The sequence below is a fragment of the Melospiza melodia genome, chromosome 5, assembly GCF_035770615.1.
Source record: "Melospiza melodia melodia isolate bMelMel2 chromosome 5, bMelMel2.pri, whole genome shotgun sequence".
Taxonomy (NCBI): Eukaryota; Metazoa; Chordata; class Aves; order Passeriformes; family Passerellidae; genus Melospiza; species Melospiza melodia.
This window is the reverse complement of record NC_086198.1, coordinates 6,884,830-6,898,662: the sequence shown is the minus strand read 5'-3', so window position 1 is coordinate 6,898,662 and position 13,833 is coordinate 6,884,830. Positions and strand designations below refer to the sequence as shown.

The following is a 13,833-nucleotide window of genomic DNA, read 5'->3' as shown; positions in this document are numbered from 1 at the left end:
GGCAATTAAAAAGAGGCTCTAAGTAGCTAGACCCTGTTAAGATGGATTCTACAGAAAATTTTAGTTTCCATATTTTACTTAGATTCTGAGAATTTCAAAACTAGAGTAATTGTGGCTATTTCTTTGTAAGAGTAACAAGAGAGCCTAACCTTCAACCATACAATGGAGTGGCTAGCACTAACACTGATAAACTCTTGTGAAATTTCTTTTCAGCTGAGGGATATTGTCAAAGTTTTTTTCGAAAATACTGACCTAACGAGCTAAAATGACCATAAATAAAAGTTTCTTTAGGTCAGGAAATCTTAGCCCAAGCAGTGAAAAACATGAGGGCAAAAGGTGCTCTGCATTTTAAAACTGATGAATAAATGCAATCATACAGTATCATTGCATTCAAACGGTTACTTGGAAGATAAGGAAACATGCTTAAATTTTTGAATATTGCTTCATTCTAAAACTGTCAATACTGGAAATCATCAAAGCTATTTTAAGAATAAGAATATATTTTAAGAATCTAGCTAACATATAGCTAAACCATATTTTACATGGTAAATTCACAGTTCCTTTATGTAAAACATATGAACTCACTCGTGTCTACTACTTTCATTGACTATTTTAACATTTCCATCTTTTTATTTTATATCATATGATCATGAATTTCAAGGTTGACTTCCTTCATTTCTTATTTTGTTTCACTCTAAACCTTACGATATCATCAACATTAAATCATGGAATTATGATCACTCTTTCAAAAAAATTCCTCTTAACACTCTTGCAATTATTCAAAGCTCCCTTTTACACACTTGGACTATGGAAAAAAAATTAGAGGAAAATATGGCACAGGCAATAAGAGTCCTAAACACTTCTAACAGAGTTTATTCCTCATTGTTGAAAATGTCAGTGTTCAGCAATTTAAAAACCTCCTAAGTACTTCTCTATGGAAAGCCTTACAATTATATTTTGTCCTTAGTATCTTAGTACAGGACAATAATTCAGTCACCTGTGTTCCTCTATTGCCTTCTATTTCAGATATCTTTAGACTCCTTACACATAAAGTTATATGTAAAGTTTACTCCTCCCCCTCCTTTCATTCCCTGGTTCCCTATAGTAAACAATTAACCTTTAGTATCCAGTTACCTTGTGACAGGACACCAAAAGTCAGGGTAAGTCAAGCCTCAAACACTTGCATAAAACAAATAGGGCAGATAAACAAGAAATGGTATTTTAGATCAGCTGATAAGAGAGCAGAAAGAACGAAAATAGCCTCAGTACCCTCGTGTTAACCCATGCAAGACAATAAAGTCCCACTAACAAAAGCATGCATTTACATTACAGCTAGGAAAAAAAAAACTAAAAAACCAAAAATCAGTTTTATAGCTAGACCATCATAAACTGGGTCAGCTTAGCATATTTCAGTACCGGTTTGTGAAATGGCTGCTGTACTAACCTTGGCTGGTCAGAATGCCCCAGCCAGCTTTCCGTTTTGCAGGGCACTCCCCTACACTTTCTAGGCGTCTTTTGGGGAGATTCTGGCTCCTCTGCACAGCAGCGTTTGTTGTCATGATCTGCTTCTCGAGGAAAGCCTGCCTGTCATTGGTGCAGGTGCTCTGCTCTGACGAACATCCACAAATGATCTCCAGCACCTTTTTTCCTCCTTTCGCTTTCTCACAAAGGATCTTGCTGTACTTACTGTAGAATGGCCACAACACTGAAATCCATTCAGTAACATTTACTAGCTTGGACTAGTGACTACAGAGTGGGGGAAGGGAAGGACTGCTCCAGCATTTTCTATTTTTAAAACAGAGAAAGAATCAGCTTAGCTACAGCATGAGTCTTAACTATTTACATGATTTAAATGGAAAGAAGGTGTTAATTTTTTAATCATTTAACACAAAAAAGAAACAGATTCCTAAAGCGTAAGTATTCAAATGTTTTGCTGCTTGAATACCAAGCAGCCTAAAACAGAAACCCAACATTATTTTATCTTTTAATAATAGTAACAACAATTATTACTGCATCAGGTTTTACTGATATCTAATGTGCAGTAAAGAGTGATTTTAGAATTCTGGAGAATCCATGCAATTTTGAAACACTCCTGATTTTCTGTGGTTTGTTTCTTGGTTTTGTTTTTTTTTAAATAGGGGGCAAGTTATCCTACAAATGTCAATGAAACTAAATCTTGAACAAAGGCATGTTTTGATTTAAAAAAATTATTTTGAAAGTCTGATCCCATTGTGAAAGTAAGGCTGTAGTCTTCCCAGAAGAAGCACAGATCAATATTTTTTAGAAACAGCAACAAAACCAACCAAAGAGTGCTAGAATTTTTTGTTCATTACTATGTATCAGGCTGATACTACACAACAGAAATCTGCAAAGAGAAGCAATCCATGATGAAATTGCATCAGAGTAAAAGACAGTGATTTCTCTCTAATAAAAATATGTTAAAATGTCGCCTTTACCTCCCCAGCATTTCCTTGTAGTATTTCCTCATTATTCTCCTCTACAGATATATAAAGTAGACACTTGTAAATTTTTAACAAGCAACTCAACATTACTGAGTTTCACTAATACTATTTTTTCAGGTACCTGAAAAAACTTAATCCCTAAAATTCTGAAATAATGCTCAGATATTTAATGAAATTTTCTATATCCCTCTTGGTTTTCTTTAGGAGAAAATCAGAGGCAAGATTATAGGTAGATAGGGCGAGGGGAAGAAGAAGGAGCAGCTGCAAATTTCACCTTGAAATTGCAGCACATGAGAACTGTCTCGCTTGCAATAGTGCTACACCCTTTACAGAACAGAAGCAGGTGGGCTACTGCCCTTCTCACAAGACAGAACAAAACAGCACTCCTCTCACAGACATTGGGCTGCCTTCAGACAACTGTTTTCCTCGGGTTTTATCTAGCTGAACAAACCAGAGTATCTCCCAGACTGAAATAAACACCTCAACATATCAAATCTCTGCATGTAAATCTGAAACAGAGCTTTCACAAAACGGCTCATTATAAACAGGACATTATAAATATATCACTTAAGTACTAGAATTATGCTGTCTTCCAAGTAAATAAGTATTGGAAGGGCAATTAACAGGAGAGCATACTAGGGACATGTAGCATGCGCCTGTGCAGGAAGATACCAGCATTATTCTCCTGTGAGAAATAAACTGACAGTTTTTGTATTTGCCATGGCTCTGAGGCTCATCTCAGTTTTAAATTTCCATTTGGAATGGAATTCCAGGACTCTCAGGGGAATGTGGTGAGGACCAGGATCAAGCAAAGCATCTGGGACTGCAGATGAGGAATTGACAGCGGTCTGGCAAGAAAAAAAATCTACATTTTTTTGTAGGAGTTTTGTGGGTGAGGTTGTCAGCTGAGAATGAATCTGCATCTTTCTACAGGAGTGGTACAAACCTGGAAGCACTTCATACAGACACTTCCCACACTGATCCCAGCCTCTGCTCTCTCTGACTTGTCGGGGAGGTGCGGCTGGCAGCAGCCAGGAGAGCAGCAGGAACAGAGGCAGCTGCCATGGCTTCAACGAGGCAGAGCCCCACAGGAGCCAGCATCACCTGCCCTCCTGTGCAGACAGCTGCCAGCAAACAAGGAGCTCCCCATGCACTTAGAGCACCCCCAAAACCCTCCACCTCCAAAGCATGGCTTGCACGAAAAGTATCTCCATTACACAGAGATATTCCATAGAGGCTTGCCAATCATAGAGTTAATCTGAATACTCTAGAGAACAATAAAACAATATGCATTTTTGTGCTTTAAAAAAGGCAAAGCTTATCCAGTTCAGGACTGCAGAAGGAACTTTTCATTAAATTCTGCTAGGCCCAACCATTCAACCTCCAGGCAAAAAACATTTAAGTGTCTTATTAAAACAGTTCATAAATACAAGAATAAAAAAGAAAAAGTTAAAATGGCATAAAAAATAATCCAAAATTATTTTAAAAATATAGTTGATATGAGGGAATAAACATGGCTAAAACCATGGAGTAAGGCTGAAGACTGTGCTACTTCAGTTCCACCTCTGACACGGATTTGCTACGTGTTCGTTCTCATTTATGCCCTGGACTACATCAGCTACAAAATAAAAATCAGTATCTTTCAACTTCATTAGGTGATAAAACTATTAACATTCAAAACTACAAAACCACTTAGGCTTAGTCCTGAGATTATGTTCTTCAGAATTTTCTCTGTAGAAGACATTCAAACACTTCCAAAATCTGCCAGAAAACCTTTAACACAAGTCTAAGGAGATGTCCAAGCATGTAAAAAACACAGCTGACCATTGTTTTTCCTGACTTGGCAAAGCAGCAGTTAGGCACAGCACTTAGATTACGGTCACTCGTGGAAGCAATGCAGTTACCTTCAAAAAAGCAGCCAGGGGAAGGGACAGATGCTACAGTCTGACAGTAAGGAAACCAGAGGACTTTACTGATAGGTTTGGAATTCTGGCCTAAATTAGCATACAAGCTTTAAATAAAGCACTCTGTTAAATTTCATTAACAATTAGTTCTGTTCAAATTTATAATGCAGAGGAAAAAGTGTTGAAGGAAACTCTCAAAATCTTTTTATTCCAGGTTTCTATAAAAGGAAATATGAGTAAAGTTTCAACATTTCCATGTCAGCACATAGCTCTGAGTTTAAAGGGGCAACAGTTCTTAACAGGTGGGAATGAAAATAGAAGTAAATTTTTGTTCCTCCCTTTCAGCAGGGAACTCATTCTATTTTCAAGACTATTTTTAAGGCAACAGAGGTGCAATTGTGGTAACACACAAAAAATGTGTTGATAAAACCAACAATACCCCAAACCCCCTTGACTTTTCAAAATATGATGCAGTCCAGTGCAATACAGTCCAAACTCCTATAACAGTAATTTATCTTAGGAAAAATTGCACAAAATTGCACCGTTTTCAAATGTCACAGATCAGTTTTTTGTGTGCAACCATCTCAAAACAGCAAACTGATGACCCACTTTGCTTCCCAAACTGTTCTGAACTTTCAGGTTACTCTGTTTTCGTGACCAGGATTACTATGGGGTCACAGTGACTGCATGGAACGTGCCACACTAAGTTCTGGAACAGGACTAGAAACTGATTCTTCCTGCTCATGTGATCCACACCCTGCAACCAAGAAGCTGAAATGACAAACAGGCTCCCTGTGGCTCAGTGCCAGTACCTCAGCAGTGGCCTGCTATTTGACATTGCCAAAAACAAACCAGAAGAAATCTTGAACATTCCTCCCTGTAGGAGATGCCAGGATGAAGCAAATTTTAGGAAAGATTGAGGAACTGTGGTTTCTGACAAAAACAGCATCCTACAAGGCCACAGTGGTGCCACTGTTACATTTTACAGTGCCAACTCAATGCCAAGGAACATAAATGCACCATGAAAGTACAGGGATAAAGCTCTAGGAAGGGAACAGGGAAAGGCCTGAACAACTTTTTATTTGTTTGTTAAATAGATTCTTGCATCAAACCATTCTTCATGGCAAGTATGATGGTGATATAAAGTCATTAGCAGGCAACAAGAAGCTTAGGCATTATCCAGGTCACCAACCAGTCCTCTTAACAAATACCAGCAGATAGGTAGAGAATGCTTTAATGGTCACTAGTTACTTAAGCATAAAATGACATTTCTTTACACCATTATAAGCTCTAAAAAAATCTATTACATACTCTTAATACAATTTCATCACTGTCTCTTAGCTGGAAATCCAAATCAGTAGTAGTAGTAGAAGAAGATTATAATGATGATGGCAACAGCCTGGCTGTCTAGCCAATAATTTCCCTACCTCTTCTCCTGAGATTTCTACAGTTGTTACACCTTATGTTCTTGGATGCTGGAATCATAACTAAAGGTTGAAAAAATATTTAAACTTCTGATATGATAAAGGCTTTGTCTCAGGTCTCCCAGAAGTCCAATACAGAACAGTGACACATTTATTATATTTTTTTGGCTTGTTTGCAATGTGTACCTGTCAGACTTTTCATGTAGTAACCTAGAAAAATTGCTAATATGTAAACTAAACTAAATTACAGAAGTCATGGGGCAGAACCTAAGCAAATCAGATACCAAGCAGGCCTGAGCTCCAGATATTGACAGCAAGACAGACACAGGCATGAAACCTGTAGTCAGCATAGGAGCGGTAAAGGACACCCCAGAGAGAATCGTGAGTCAATAACAGTGAAAGAACAGCCATAAAGAGAGAGAGCATATCTATTGCCAGGAAGGCTCCAGACATGGCACAGAGAGTAACATCCACTGGTGCAACAGATGCAGCATGCCACAAAGGATTTATGGCCAGCCAGGATTGCTGCAGTCCTGAGCGGAGCTCAGTACTCAGGCATGCCGTGCAATTCCCCCCAAGCCATCATCCTCTAACTGGCAAAAGTTCACTCAGTTTGCCTGCATTGCAAGTGTTTGAGAACATCCCCTACAAGAGAGGAATGTGAATAGCAATACCCTGCCCATAAAAATCCAGTGGCTGGAGGAAGGAACATCACCTTCAGGGAGCTTTGCTATTTTGGTCTTCCCCTGTTGCCTTATGCCCCACCAATGCAAGAAAGACCAGGGCAGATGGTACAGCTGAGCTTGCCCCAAGCCAATACTGCAGTTTTCTGCATATTTTCTTTAACACCAGTTCTCTTTAAAGCCTCGCAGACAGATTGATCCAGGATTGCCTTTCAGTCTTATTGCTATGCACCTTTAAAACCCCAGGTTTTAAGATACATCAGAGTTCATAATGTTCACTTTGTGCTTTTATTATTTCATAAGCTTACTCTTCATTTCACACAGAAAAATAGAGAAATCTATTGATGAAGGGCATTTCCATGTGAGTTTAGAGTGTACACTCCAAGCAAGCCAATGGGACCTAGGCTGGTGAAAAGTTAAGGTCCACATTCAGGAAAAAAATACATTTCAAGGAGGCACACCTGAATGAAACCAAGCAAAAAATGCAGCTGGTGCACCTCAAGGAGGTCCTCACATTTACAGAAGAGTAAAAAACAAACCCCACAAACAAATCCACATAAAAGGCTATATCAGTTTCTTTTCAAGAGGCAAGCATGCAAACAGGCTCCAGCATACATATTCACTAGATTTTTCTGTGGCCTCAGAAATTTTCTTTCAGATGAGGGATGTAAAAAATGAAAAATTTGAATTAAAAGTAACGTGCTTGCCAACAGATGTTCTTGCTCTTTGTTGCTGCAAATAAGTCAGGGCTAAGGCCATGTCAATTTAGTTGCATCATATAACTCTGAGCAAAACCTCTTTAAGACAGAGTATGTTCTTCAAGAAAGAATGTTCTGGTATTTGTCTAATATGTGTCATTTCCTTCCTTCAAAGAAGGTGCCTTTTTGGTGTTATTCTGCAGTATGACTCTTCTTTGGCAGTCATTTGTCATACTAGGCAAAGTTATTTGGCATACAAGAGAAAGTGATGAGCTCCATCAAAAAAAAAACCCTTCTAAAATTTCAAAAAAGAATATTCACACTATCTTAAGCATTTTTACACCATTAGCTTACGTGCTGCAAATGAAAAACAAATGCTAAATGTGGTGCCTTACACCAAGTGGTATGGTGAATAGGTATGCCATACAATATTCCTATCATTGCTGAATGAATCTCCATTGTATCCAGGAAGCTAAGAGAGGTCTTGCATGGCTTTTATTAATAGAACTGTGATCTCTGTGGAATGCAAGTTGAGAAAATGCCTCATGCCTATCTTCCCTACCTAACAACTGTTGCTGAGTGGCATTATCAATTGCAACTTGTTAGGATAAAATAAATATGAAAACTTTGCTCTAATCATTCACTACAAGCCATCCAAACAGTAGATCTCTAACACTGAGACACAACATTATTGTCCATTTATGAGCTGTACTTTAAGGACCATATTCTTGGGACTACCCAAGTAGTTCTCAGTGTACAAGAAAAAAGGAAACAGAAAACTTCATAGTATTTACCAGTCTCTGTGAGAAGATGGAGACTCAGTAGACTGAACTACCACAATCCCGTGGATGGCTTAATTTAGCCTAACCAGTGTACTGAGCTTTCCTACCATGCCTGATCAAGACACATACAGCAAAGTTGGGTAGCTTAGAATTTGCTACAGTCACTCAAGAGTAGCCTTTCTTAACCTTAGAAGAAACCAGGCCATATTCACCTCTCCTGTTCTGCAAAATCAGAATGTATTTTAGGAAGCATACCAGAAACACAATTTCTGCTTTCAAGTAACTTTAACGCACACACTTATGGATAAAGTGAAATTTTATACAAATTTTTGTGAAGATAGGTGACATAATTAAAAAATACGATATTTAAGAGAAATCATTTTACATTCTCAGAACAACTTAGCTTGTCTATCAGACCCCAGATATCTGTATATGTACATGACTCTTTGCTGTTTATGCTATGTTAACCTCTGCATATTTTTTTGTAAGAAGGTTCCTCTCTATCACTTTCTGCTTGTAGATAATTTAGACAATTACTGAGTATCAGGTTTACTTTTGATAAAATAGACACCTTCTGCCTTATAAAAATGTTTATGAGTGGGAACTATGCCTCCTTCTGTAAGGTTATCTTTAGTAACAAAGTATAGGCTCTTTCATACAAACCAAGATCTTACCAGTATTTTTTGGCAGAATTTATATCTTACAGACCCAAAACATCTGATAATTTATTAATTCTTTAGATTTGATCCACAAACTTTGAAATCACTTCATACCACAGCACTACTACCACATCCTAAAGCAACTATACTATAAAACTCATCTGAAGCTCTAACCCAGTGCTCCTATACACAGAGCACTGTCATGATATGACTTGTTAGTTGCTATAGTAGGAAGAGTCTAAAAGCTGCTTTTGACCCTCCAGTGTTCATCCAGCAACAGCTGTACAAAAGGCTGATTTATTAACTCTTCACAGATCTGGAAATACCATGAAAGAAGAAATGTTAACGTGCAGGTCACTGTCATTACACATAGTCTGCTAAGGAGCTAAATATACCCAAGTTAATTTTCAGGTTAGTTTATTCTTGTGCATCAGTTTGTAGGGCACAGGATTTTAAAATGGAGCAAACTTATACACTTGTTACGTCTTTACCCGTTAAGAAAGAAATCAATAACATGTTGACTTTTGCAAAATTTCAAATGCAATGAATATGTAAATGTTCACTTCAACACAATAAATAAAGAAACACTAGGCACCACAAGCTATTTCTAACACAGCTCTAGTGCCCGATTGGAAAGCACTTGGCTCCAAACAACTAATCAGTCCCTTTCAAGTCAGTGGGGCAAGTGTATATGAGTAAGTGTTTACAAAATTAGTGCCAGAGTTAAAAATAACTCAGCAAATGGCACCTTTATAATAGAATGGATCCCTTTTTCATTTAATTTTTTATGGTACCAATAACACTGACTTCACTGAAAAAAATAATTCAACTCTAATAGCTTATTAGGACCCAGGTCTTCAATTCACTTTAAGCAAATGTAAAAAAGACTGCGAAGTTCTGTCCTGCATTTGGTGCTATTCAGGCTTTTAATACTGTGAATGATAGAATAATGTATTTATTTTTATGCAGGCACTAGATGACACTAAACTGTAGATGCTACAACTGCTCAGAGAGAAGCAATTCAAAACAGAAAAGTAAAACAGAGAAATTGTCTGATACCAAGACAGCGTGAAATTAGCTGAAGGCCAGTACAAAGTACTGTACATAGAGAGGAAAAAGAAAATGCACAATACAGTGACTTTGTTTTAACATGTGGCTTACAGGCTACAGCCTCTATCCATAATACTTTACTGCTGAGGGGGCAGCACCATTCCAGGAGGTATTACACAGAGTGCCATATACATGGCACATGACATAAGTGTTCCACTTGTATACAACTAACAGTTCCCTGGTTACACTCATAAAGTCTCAGCTGGAGCACTCTGTTTAACATGGGAAATTATACATCAGTAAAGATGTCTGTAAACTATATATGAACTGGCACAAGTCCAAGGGAGAGCAACTGCAGTAACTCCAGGTGCTAGAAAATAAGACTTAGGAGGACAGACTAAATTAAATACTTTTTACTTTATTCTAGAAAATAAAAAAAAAACAAAACAGCAGAAGTAAGAAAATGCATGATAATAGTCATTAAATTGATTACTTCTCATACACAGAGAGAAACAATCATATTTAATGAATTTAGTTAGCAGAGACACAGATTTAGGTCACCCTTGGGGGAAGTGGGAAGCAGTTTAGTGATGAGAACAGAAAACCTGCTATTGGTTGCATAAGGATGCTGCAGAAATCTCTATTACTAAGCATTTTAAAAACAGATTAGCCCAGCATTCACCAGATAACTCATGTATATTTGATCCTAGAGCACTCAATTTACCTCTGAAGGTACCTTTGAGCTATACACGGGAAATGTTTTACTCAGACATCATTTCCATAAACAAATGAAAGTGCCCTATAATTAGTAGAGCCTTTACATACACTTTTTTGTTCTTAGCTGATGCTGAACACTGATCTAGTTCCTTTATTTCCATGTCACATAAACAGTATAATAATTTCTAATTAATGACTGTGACATTATCCAGCCATTCATGTACACTTGAGATCCAAAGGATAAATGGAGTGTAAATTGCTGACTACTGAAACTGAAAATATTCCTGAAATATTAAGGAACAAAGTACGACCCATTTAGCAACAAGACCACACAAAGCAGATGACACAGGCAAAGCTGTCTCTTTATATTTAATAAAGAAAAAGTGACAAAATAAAGCAAGTCAGCCTTGAAATGCATGATCCCTGGGCCTCAGTTCCTGAACTGACCTCTATACCTTCAGTTTGACAAAAGGAGTTCCACCAAAAACTACCTCTCTGTACCTGCAACACGCTCAATTACACAGACTTCATAAAAGAAAGACTTATTTTAACTCAAGGGGTCAATTTAGAAAATATGAAATAATGCCTGTGCCTAGTAGCACATTTACAAAGGTTCTTTTTTCTTTAAAATTATAGCACTCTATCCTAGACAAGCCATTATAACAGCAATAAGTAATCTTTTGTTATTAACAGCAAACCTAAAATACCATTCCTAACAGAATTTTGAGAGGATGTAATCAGGTTAAAACTAGAAAATAAAAAGAAACATTTCCTCTAATTTGAATTACTTATTGAAACACTATAAACTTTAATTAGCTAATGACAGATGCTAGGCTAATTATCTGTCTTGGTGGTTCTTTGTGCTGTGTCTTTTCTGCCAAGGTTTCTCTGCTACTTGAGAAAAAAACACAGAATGGATCATTAATTAGGAGGATACTCAGTATTTAATTTTACAATGTAATGTTTCAAGCAGTTTCATGCTTCATGTTACCTGTTGTGCATCTTTTAGATACCACTTTTAACGGGGTATTTTGTTACATGTATTACATGAAGTCTACTGAGGCATCCCTCTGTTTCACCAACACCAAAAAATCAAATCCCACAACACATTGTGACTTCAGACATTAGCATGCCTCTTTCCACAGATATAGAAATAAATACAGAAAAGATAAAATATCGATTCTGAGGAGAATTATTTGCATCCCAAAGAGCAAGGATTGCTGCTGTTAGTCCCAACTAATGGATGAATAGCAGATTCTGTAACACTAGCTGGATATGTGCTTACAACTGTTACAAATCCAGAACCAACCACTGCAAGCTGGACAGTGGCACACTGATGTTGAACTGTCAAAAGTCCAACTTAAGCACAAAATAGTTGCATTAACTATTTTCTTTTAATAAAACAAGCAGAAAACTAGAAAATCTACCATATGTTTGACCCTAAAATCGATAAAAACCTCTGCTACCTGACCAAAACAGTAACCTGCCAAAGTGATAGATTTTCACCTTTTGCATTGGCCAACTACTATAATGCTTAGTAATACTTAAAGCTTAAAATTTCTTTAGGTATGAGACTTTTGAAAAATGCCTGAATTACAGATTCCTGAGTTCAGCAACAGGTAACACCATAAACACTATTTTACTCTCCAGCCTGATGCATGTTATTCCATTCACTCCAGTTCCTCCCAAGTCTCTGTCCTTCTGTGCCCAGCTCGTGTGTTGGTCTGCCTATAAAGAGCTGCCTTAGAGCTAGCGAGCAGCTTCTGGCAAAAAATTCTTGACTTCAAGTAAGGCCTTTGCCATTCTCTGCAAGTATTCCTGCCTGTGCCCTTCCTACCCTACTGTAGTGAACATATACATACACACCCACACCCTCCCACACCTGTACCTGCACATACACTCACACACAAACACACACATGCACAGCAGTTCAAGTGGTGCCATTAACAGGCTCAGATGTAAAAACCCTGGGTTTCAGAGCTTGTGCAGAAAACACACGATGAAATCCATCTCAAGTAAATCTTCTGCAAAGTAAGCTAATTCCTGCTTTAGGATTTAAGCCTTTCTTTCTGGATTGCAAATTTTAACACCCCTACACAAAATGTCTAGCTTTAGTCCCAACACTGAAGATTGAAAAAATCTTTTGAGTTTGAAACTGTTTCTGGCTCATTTCAATAGTTTCTCCCTCATGTTTAACTTGGGCTTTGTCTTCACATTTGTGGTACCTAGGGATGAGTGATAAAGGCAGCAAGAGGAAAGACAAGTCTTTCTCTTCCATTGCCTAACTCAGCTTGATGCCATCCCAGAATATAAGGAAAAATAATGAAGACAAGTGAGGTAGCAGGGATCCCAAGCTGAGCAAAATCAGGGCTCAGTCATGTGCCAGCATGCCACAATTTAGAAGAAAGAGTGCTCTGTAATGCAGAAGAACTGAATGAAAATGGTACCTCACTACTGATGAACTTGGGGCAACAGTTCTGCCAAAGTTCTGCTAGTGGCAACAGAAAAAGAAATTTTCTCACAAGAGCTTTACAATCCAGTAAAATCTGAAGGATTTCCACACACATGCCCAAAAGTTGGCCCTGATAAACTGTTATTAAGGTTCCTGCTTTGTGCCAAGAGTCAACTTATTCAAGGTATATGAGGACTATATCTCTCAAAAAATTACTATATCAAGACATAACTTTCAGAAATATTTTGACTAGTTTCACTAGAGCGTTGCAAAATAATCATATGCTAAACTTGGAAAATTTCAACTATGCATGGTAATCTGGGGGACATTAGGAGCAACTGGGAAAATAGTCCCAGATTGGGAAGTATTTGGCAACCTTATTTATACACAGGCATCTTAAATCTAGGCCTCTCTCCAAACAGAAAACTAGCTGTGGTATTTGAATTTTATTCTCAACTTAATTAAAACAAACAAACAAACAAACAACAAAAAAAACAACCAAAAAAAAAAGCTCACATAATCTAACAACCCTCCTACAGATAATTTTGTTTATAAAAAACACAGCAACAAGTACAGAACAAAAACCTCACTCACACATATCACTTGAAAAACTGAATGCAAATGAGGCTACCAGATAAGTAATTACCTGAAAAACAAAATCCCCAAACAGCAGAGATAACAGAGTATATACAAATATACCTTGTCCTTGAGGAACTCCATAAAATTCAGCAGCTATCCTTGCTGCTTCCTTACGGTTTCCTTTCACAATGTAGAAATGACTAAGTATAGCAAGGCTGATCTTCACAAAAAGTTTAAAACAAAAAAGTGAAAGTATAGTAAAGTAGACATTGGATAACTGCTGTGCAAAAGGGCGACTTTCTTCTATGACAGTCATTGCTGCAGCAAAACCTCTGTCAGTGTTTGGGTCGGGCTCTCAAATGTGTTGATAAGATCAGATGGCTCCAGCCATGCACTCTTGGGAACAACTGGTCCCGAGGAAAG

General features: G+C 37.6%; 1 protein-coding gene across 5 annotated transcripts in view; it reads right to left on the bottom strand.

Moving 5' to 3' along the window:
* ASB5 (ankyrin repeat and SOCS box containing 5) overlaps positions 1-13,833 on the bottom strand; it is a 40,480-nt gene that overhangs the window by 14,521 nt on the left and 12,126 nt on the right. The window contains exon 1 of one of the 5 annotated variants that reach the window (XM_063156173.1): positions 13,531-13,824. The exons of 2 other annotated variants lie outside the window; for them this stretch is intronic. In XM_063156173.1, the coding sequence (XP_063012243.1) occupies positions 13,531-13,726 (196 nt within the window). In that variant the 5' untranslated portion in view covers positions 13,727-13,824. Of the gene's footprint in view, positions 1-1,444; positions 1,738-13,530; positions 13,825-13,833 lie in introns of those variants that run through there. 2 more of the 5 variants (XM_063156174.1, XM_063156177.1) reach the window with 2 other exon arrangements.